At 38.7% G+C, this 9,389-nt stretch overlaps 1 protein-coding gene across 1 annotated transcript; it reads left to right on the top strand.

Annotated features, from left to right (window-relative positions):
• The first annotated feature begins 1,047 nt into the window (after positions 1–1,047).
• On the top strand, positions 1,048–8,705 carry LOC139982639 (uncharacterized). The gene is made up of 2 exons (XM_071995635.1): positions 1,048–1,700; positions 2,766–8,705. Exon 2 carries the CDS (start codon positions 3,486–3,488, stop codon positions 4,554–4,556), a length of 1,071 nt encoding a protein of 356 aa, XP_071851736.1. The 5' UTR covers positions 1,048–1,700; positions 2,766–3,485; the 3' UTR covers positions 4,557–8,705.
• Positions 8,706–9,389: the final 684 nt, after the last annotated feature.

A 9,389-nucleotide genomic window follows, 5' to 3' on the forward strand; every position in this document is an offset into this window, starting at 1 on the left:
CCGTTAGGCCTCACCCACGTATACACCGTACTACACGGGTGCATATGCCTCCAGACATCGGCTAAAAGGTGTGCCGAAGTGAATCTGTCCAATTCTGTGATCCCAGCGTCGGGACTTGCAGACACAGAAGTTCCGAGTCTGTCAAGACCCGAGTCTGGGACACAGTTAAAGTCTCCGACCATGACACACGGCGCACTACCAGGAACAAAGGAAGGCAGCGTGTTAAAAAAATCTCGTCTAGCAGAAGGCCGATTGGGAGCATACACATTGCAAATGGCGATGTTACCCTGTGGATACTTGAATAGAATGCAAACCAATCGGCCCTCGTGATCCGTCTCCACCCTAGTGGCACAACCCGCCTGACGAGCTGACAGAAGGATGACAGTGCCACAGGATGAAGACGAACCAAACGAAGCATGCAGCTCACCACCCCACTCATAAGCCCATAGAGGGACATCTTCTTCCAAAATATGTGTTTCTTGCAGGCAAACGCAGTCGACCTCCATTGATTTACAATATTGGAAAATGCGACTGCGCTTGCGATGATCCCTCATGCCATTCACGTTCAAAGTGGCAACTGAGAATGTATGGGCCATGAGAGGGCAATGGGGCAAAACTACGCCGACGACGATTCTGTAAGCTTCAAGCGCGCTCTAGACGACATATCGTCGTCCGAGTCGTCACTTGAGGCCGACCTTTTTAGAGAGGGTTCCCCCATCTCCTCGTACCAGCTCGTCCCAGTGGCACGTCCTTTTGTAGTTTTTTTAATGTTTGAGTGGGGGGGGGGGGTTGGGCGTTTTGTCTCTGCATATCAATTCCTCACGCGTTTTTCTGTGCAACACCAGTGCCGCAGCGAAATAGCGGTCCCTGGATTACGTTGAGTTCTCATTAGACTCTCTTTTTACAAAACTATTAAAACCACTTAACTACATCCGTTTATTTTCTATCAAGCGGCATTCTACTCGTTTGCTTGTTCTCATTCAGTCAAGCTATTTTTAAAGTCGTATGAGCATATCAATTCCTGCATATCAATTCCTCACGCGTTTTTCTGTGCAACACCAGTGCCGCAGCGAAATAGCGGTCCCTGGATTACGTTGAGTTCTCATTAGACTCTCTTTTTACAAAACTATTAAAACCACTTAACTACATCCGTTTATTTTCTATCAAGCGGCATTCTACTCGTTTGCTTGTTCTCATTCAGTCAAGCTATTTTTAAAGTCGTATGAGTGCTCATCTCGGACGGACAGACACATTAAAGAAGCAGACTTTAAAACTCTGCTCCACTTTTCTCTCCTATGTCCGAAGCATAGTAATTTTTATGCTGAGACGCACTGCAATTGTTCCTTGTTTACACATGTCACAAGGTCTCTTAAAGTAAACCAATCAACTTATATCAAACGGCATACGAAAGAAAATAATTTATTCTGTCGTAAGAGCTGAAAATTAATTTGATTGGTTAATTCTTCACGTCGGACATGGAGTATGTAAATCTAGGCTTCTAGTTCAGATGTTAACCAAATCACTGACGTTGAGTGCAGTGTACTATATACGTATTATCATATACACCGCGTACGTACGTACATGCGATAATTCACAATATTTCGACAGCAGAGCTGAGTTCTGACACCATTTTCACCTTATTATTGTCTTTTGGAAGGATAGAAAACATGCCAGAAATTTCAGAAATGATATTATCAAAGGTATGTCATAATTCTAAGTCATTTTAACGTGAAAACGTTGTAAAAAAGAACGTTTTAAAATCGTAGGTAAAATTCGTTTGAATCTGAGTAGTGTAGGCCCGCATATGCCTTTGGCCGATCCAATTCGAAGAGAAGGGAAGTCAACAACCCCTAGGTCAGTGCCTACAAATTCAATGCAAACGTCGATCCTATCCAGTTAGGCAACGGCCAAAGGCTAGCTAATGTTATAGCCTGTATTACTAATACATGTAGGCCTATTACAAATTGTATATGCCCTAGGCTACAGGTTAAATGGTTGTGGCCATTGATTCGGATGCCACGTAGGGTTTAGTGTTTGTGACTTTTCCACGATAAACAGGGTTGGGGTTAGCAGACAGGGTTAGGGCTAGAGAACATATGTGGTAGGTTTAGGGAACATGGTTAGGGGACAGGGTTCGGTGTAGGAGACGTGGTTAAGGTGTATTTACCCGGCAGCTGGTCCACCCTATATTGGTATTTACTGATTTTGCAAATTGCATTGCATTGAGTTTTGTGCAGTTTTAGGTGTAACTATGTCAATTACATGTCCCATTCTGATTGCTAGACAATTCATCTAGTAACAGATAATTATAGAGTATCAATTTGTGTCACCTTCGTGACGCTATGGTGCGTTATTTAACACAAGTTGAAGAGGTTGTGGTGTGCAGAAATTAGCATGAATTTTACGATGCACATCAGTCAATGACAGACTCTGCCGAGGTTGAAAGCGTGGGACATGCAATTGACAAGGTCATAATAATGGTATATTTAGGCAAACAATAGCTGGAAAATCTTACACCCATCCCTTCAGGACCAGATCCCAATCATCCTTGTCTATATGTGGTTCCAGTTTTCCATTTCAATTATAGGCTGATGACTCAGAAAAATATTCACCCCTCTCCCCACTTATTGCCCTCTCAGGTTTCCAATGTTGACGCAGCTATTTTTTTAATATCAATGATAATATATCCAGGCTATAACCATCCACTTCTCCAGAACTTCTTATAAAGTGTAAACAAGTATTTTTATTTACTCTCTAACCACCAGGTGGAAAATGAATCTCCGCAAAAGATCCCAACGTGATTATTTACGGCTCCATAATGGTACTGACATTCCAGATTTGAGGAAACAGAGAGCTACCTACACCTGGTCAACCAAAAAACTGTACAAAGTAGAAATACTTCAGACAAGACTTGATGGTGACTCTGAGGAGGTTAAAGTTACATACCCTGGCTGGAGCAAGGCTTTTGATGAATGGCGGAAGGTCCGTGATATTGTTGAGACCCCACTAGAAGCTGTCAGTGGTAACAGTGAGGAGTTTTTCAAATTTTCTTTTTTGACATCAATAAAAGAAAGAATTCGCTCATGTCGAAAAGAAGACAGTGAGGTTACTTTAACTATCCCCATACAAAAACAGGTATTTGATTCATTTGTGGCAGCGGAATATTTTTCTTCTTCGGTAGCAAAAGGCAAAACCATTTTCCATTTTGCAAATGAACAAGTTGCAAAATCTGCATTCTCCAAGGGATGGTGGTTTAGAATTTTGAATGAAGCTGGTGATTTTTCTTCCATTGATCTGAACACGTTTCAGTTACACATGAAAGAAAAACGGTGTCTAGAACAGTATTCGCTAAATGGAAACTTACAACTATATCACCGTGGTTTCCAAGCAGTGGTGCGGTTTGTAATAGTGCAAGGAAATAGACAAGAACACCATCTGCTACAGTAACATGTGTGGACTTGGTTGTAGAACCTCTCTTATCTGGTATGCATTTGTGTTATGATCATGTAGCAGTCACAGAATTCCAGAGCAACTACAGTATCCGTTTCAAAATGGCACTTCTCATGCAAACAGTTGTGTTCATAGTTGTTTTCACATTAGTTTGTGCTGGTCAACCTGGTGATAAAAACTGGTATATTAGCGTCAACACTCATAAGCTTTATAAGCTAGTTGAGGAGGGGAACTTCAAGTACTATGACCCAAGAGGTACTGAAGAGGTGTTGAAGCAAATCCTGACTGCTCACAGAATTTCAGAAGAATTTGTTGATATGGATGCTTCATTGAAGCGGTTGAAAAGCAAGATTGTACATATGTACCGGCAGTTTAAGAAACAATCGCATAAAGGTGGAAATTCCAAGAAGATGTTGCTAGAACAGTGGACAGGTGAATTCTATAGGCTACACATTGGTGACTTGAAGCGTAAGTATGATTTTGAACTAGAGGAACAGAGAAAGCGCCGAAAAATTGCGGAGGAAAAAGTGAGGATAAAATCACACCAAATTCATGAATTAAAAAAGAAGCATCGAGCACTGAAAATCTTTGCAAGCCGCCTCATTAGCAAGAAGTACTTAGGAGGAACTCAGAAAAGGAAGAAAACTTCCTACAGCAAATCGTGGATTAGACATCAGAAAAAGGTCTTGTCAGATAACATGAAGGACACTGTTTGTTATATGAAGCAGTTTGGAGTTGAGCCAGTTTCGCTTGTTGCTAAAGATGAATATGGAAACACAGTACAAATGGAATTTTTAAAACCAAGAGCCAAACAGGAAATGAGTATCGATGAAGTGTTGTACCGTAAAGATCGGCATCTCATATCAGATTTTGCATACAAAGAGTTTACACACCTTTCCCCAGACCTACCTTCTCTCAAACGAGTTAAAAAACGTGCTGTAGAATTGAATTCAAATTTCCATATTCACTATCTCTCAAATTCACAAGGTGTGTATGAGACTCTTGAGGGAAAGTTAAATTGGCTCATATCTCAGTTGATGGTCAAAGGAAGAATTGCTAGGGAAGAACTTACTTCCAAATCACATCAAAGTCAAGGTATCTGGTGATGGGACATGTATTGGCAAGAGGTACCATGTGGTTAACATGACATGTTCTTTACTACTGGCTGATGGAAACCTTTCTGGTAATCATGTTCTATATATACTTGAAATTCAAGAAAAGTATGAGTCTCTTAAGTGTGCTTTAAATCGCCTTGTAATAGATTGTTCTCAACTATCCACAATTACTGTCAAAGGTAAAACCTACACTCTAGAGTATTTACTGGTAACTGATTTGAAGTTCCTGAACATAATACTTGGACTTAAAGCATGCAGTGCCAAATACTCATGTTCTTGGTGTGTTTGCCCATCAACTGAAAGATGGAATATGGATTTAAAGTGGTCACAGTCAGATTCAATTGAGGGGGCAAGAACAATATCTGAAATAAACAAATTCTGTAAACAAAAGGACAAGTTTGGTTGTATTAACCCACCTATTTTCCAGTCAATTCCAATTGTTAACTGTTTACCTGATACACTTCATTTATTTTTGCGAATATCAGATCAGTTAACTAATCAAGTCATATCAGAACTTCGTCGAAGAGACAACCTTGCCAAAAATTCCAGACAATTTGACCGAAGTAAGTCGAAGAACATTGCTTTGTTTGAAGACTTTGTCCACAGCCTAGGTATCAAGTGGAATTTTTATGTTGATAAAAGCTCAGGCTTAATCAAATGCAGAGACTTCACTGGACCTGAACATGAAAGGATCCAAAACAAACTTGATTTGGACAAAATCTTAGTGGGACACCCTAAATTGTCAGGTATAAAATCATTATGGGCCAAGTTCACATGCATAATGAATATGTTGAAATCCTTCAAAAACTTGTACGTGTCAGTCATGGCAGAGCAATGCAAGGCATGGGTAGATTTGTACTCAAGAGTTTACCAAGCCAAAGACGTAACACCCTACATGCACGTGTTAGCTTTCCATGTTCCTGAGGCAATCAAGCTTCATGGAAATATTCATACATTTTCCCAACAGGGAATGGAAAAAATGAACGATTTCATAACGTCTTGGTATTTCCGATCTTCCAATCATAAATCAAATTCTTTGGAACAAATTATGTGGAAACAGAACCGCATTGAATATTTAGATACAACATGTCAAAGAAAACTCAAGTTTTCAGTTACTTGTGGAAAATGCCTTAAAACGGGGCATAACAAACGAACTTGTTTGTCTGTCCCCGACGAGTAGTTAACATATAGCCAGTCGATCAGGCATGATGGTCAAGTGGTGACAGTATTGCTATTGGTCTCTAGGTCCAGAGTTCGGTCCTCATAAGTACCATAACTGTGGTGGGTCATCAGTGCAGTGCGCTCTCTTAATTGGACTGATAGACCTTGGCAGTCTGATAACGGCTCCGAAAAACTGAGTGTGTTGCTGGTCATGCATGGTCATTCAGTGACTTTTTTAAAATGAGTGATTTTTCATATTTTTGTATTTGCAACAGTTTACCATATATAGTTAATGTACTTTTGCAATGTAGGGTTTTGCAGACAAAATTTGAGGGTCCAAAATCTTATAAAAGGACTAGGAGTGACATATTCACAGTGTCTTGTTATGTAGAATGGAAAGAACCCTCCACTAGCCATTTGTCTGGTTTGATGACACGACTTCATTGTTTCGCTCATTTTTGCGAGTTTTAGATATATCTTTGTTTACAGTGTTCACATTACCAGATTTTAAGATTGTTTGACTTTTGAATAGTGTAACTGTTATGCTTCCATGTAACTGAAAAAGGCTTTCTTACAAATAAAATGACCTAGTCAGGTCTTTGCAAATGAATAAAATGTTTTCATTCACATTAAAGCACCTTCATTTTGAAGGTAAGGATTGGACACTACGTAATATGCATGGACTGCAGATATGGGTCCCGGGGAGGGACCCATACTTCTTCTGGTATGGGTATTCATACCATAACATTTTTCCATTTTCTTAAACATATTGGGCCGTTCAAGTGTTAATTATCCAGTTCCTGATATGGGGTAATAGGGAATATTCTCCAGATTGAGCTACATTAAATTGTGATTTTGGTTCAGATTTTTTTGCAATGTACAACCTTGCTTATAAGGCTAACTCCAATTAGCTTAAATTATTCCTAATTTGAACTGTTAGTTTCTACTAAAATAAACAATGATTATCAATTCATAAAATATTCCTAATTCCAACTGTTAGTTTCTGCTAAAATAAACAATGATTACCAATTCATGTGTGGGTGTCTTGTCCTTATTGCATTCATTTTGCATGCGAATTGCTTTTATCCATATTATTCCAACACCTAATCATAGTTTACAGGGTACAGTAGCCTAAACACTGTATATCTAAGCCCTACATAAAGGCCTAGTATAGCCTATATAATCAACAGTAGACCTCGTATTACTCAGCTATAAAGCACAACCTCTATTTTTTATTAATAGGACAGATTAATGAACAACACAATTACTACGGACATTGTTTTTCAAATATTTTTATAACATCGTCAAAATATTGTTTGCAACGTAATTCTCGGTGATTTGCGTAAGGTTGAACCTTGAATTGCGCTTTTAAGTAATCATTGCTTATACAATTATGCGCATGTGGATGCCAGGTATCATCATTCGCGAAATAAACATTTAATTATCTGCAGGCTGGCAAAAGATAGACGTTAGGCCTACTTGAAATTCTACTGAGAACTGAATGTCTGCTACATGAACATACATCTAATAAATAGTATAAATATTTTGTTTATAAATAAAGATGAGCTCGTTGAAAAAATAATAGGCTACACTCAACTATATTAGGTATTATGCGTTTGTTATTTAGTAATAATGCAGTATATACATACAGTATAGTCATAGTAGCATGGGGCGACCGAAGTTCGTTGATCTTGAACATACACAGTGCATATTATGTACGTAAAGGCGGCGTTTAATGTACCACACGAACTTCTGTGCACTCACTATACGTTGCATTGTGCATGCGTTAATTCACCCCCTCTTAGATCAATCGATCAGTCCATCCGGTATTCTCTCACGGTTCTCACTCAATCTTTGGGGTTTCGTTGACATAACGTGAAAGGGTGACGTAGCATTGCATGTGACGTCATGTACATGGTGACGTCACATGCCAAAAGTTCCTAATACGACAATCTATCAAACTTGGGTAGCGCGGGAAATTTTGGGTTTGTCCGGTGTGTATTACACACTACCCCTATATACGTTCATGATACATTCGAAGTTAAGCTATATTTGGACGGGATAATATCTTGATTCTGAACCAAAATTGACTGGACACAAAATGGTGGAAGTGAACTGCGACAGAAGTTTTCCTCCTGGTAAAGAATGAAGAAATTTAGGTTAACTTCTTTAGGGTTATGTTCAATATACAGTACTAGAAAAACAGGGCACCAAAGAGCCGAGTATTTTATCAATTTGTACACGACATTGTAGCCCGCGGCCCTTACTGAAAACCACTGTAAAGTAGGCTATTTATTGCTAACAAGCTACCAACATATAGGCATATAACGATGATTTTGTTACAGAATTGATAGAAAGCAATGATTTCTGTTGAGTAACTTAATCTAACTATTTTAAGTCATGGGGTAGCTATAATTGGGCATAGCCTATACTTAAACTTTAAAGAATAAAAAACCCTGATCAATTAGACTGGGTACTTATGTTGTCATGGCATGTATGGGCTAGTCTGCTACTTGGCTGCCCAGCACTGGCATGCACCAATATATTTTTAATACAGAATGAGTAGCATTATGGGAGCAAAATATGTAGATCAGGACATGTATAATTTAAGGTGGAAGAGCACATGTAGAGAGGGTTGCATGGATGCAAGGCATTCCAACATAGTCTCCCTCCCCCGTTCGACCAAATTTACACATCCAGATTTTAACTGGCATCATAAAGTACCAAGGATAAATTCTGCACCCAAACTACCCCACAGGCTACAAGGTTTTAAGATTTTATTCATAACGTAATTTAACCTTATCTTTCATACAATTCAGATGCCCATCCCAAAGAATGGCTACCTCCATTTTTTCAAATGAAGACTATGGGCGATGGTTTTGTGAGTGGTGTAGTAAATTCCAAAGATGAGTTACAACAATTACTGAAGTGTCATAGTCGAGTAACGTTGACATCATATGCAAAATGGTGAGAAAACAATTCAATAATTAAGACATAACACCACTACCGTAAAGGTAAGTTTCTAATACCTCTATTGTCAGAGCTGTAAAATTGTGCCCTAACTCACATTCCCATCTAGATTTTTCTACAATGACTAAGAAAATGTGTTTGAAATTTAAGTAAATGCCTCACATGATTATTCAATCAATCAATGATTTTGTAGCTGCATGGACAGCAATAACATGCTTCTACAATTGATACTGACATTGATAAATCATGCATTTAAGCAATCACATATAGCCAAAATGATTTGGTATTTAAGTCACCCTCAAGTATTAAATTGGCATAATAGTTTTCTAAAATATATACCTTTTTTAGATGGACCTCATAGGCCTACATAATTATGCTATATTATGCACAATAGGGTTGATCTGTACCATAAACCATATGTAGGCACATCTAATTGCCATCCACTGATCTTAATTATTAAAAACAAAATCATCATCTATGGCTCTTTAAGATCCCCCCACTGTAACTTTATTAGTCCAACTATATGTACAGCATGCTATCATTGAGAAATGTTTGTGACTATACAATCGATTTTCTCAGTTAGAAAATGTCATCTGACCTTGACATGTTTCTGCTGCTCCCTCATATACAGGGGTTTTGTTGTACAGACTATTCTAAGCAAAGCATGGGAACCTAAAATATTATGTTGGTTTG

The sequence above is a fragment of the Apostichopus japonicus genome, chromosome 16 (assembly GCF_037975245.1).
Source record: "Apostichopus japonicus isolate 1M-3 chromosome 16, ASM3797524v1, whole genome shotgun sequence".
In the NCBI taxonomy this organism is placed as follows: domain Eukaryota; kingdom Metazoa; phylum Echinodermata; class Holothuroidea; order Aspidochirotida; family Stichopodidae; genus Apostichopus; species Apostichopus japonicus.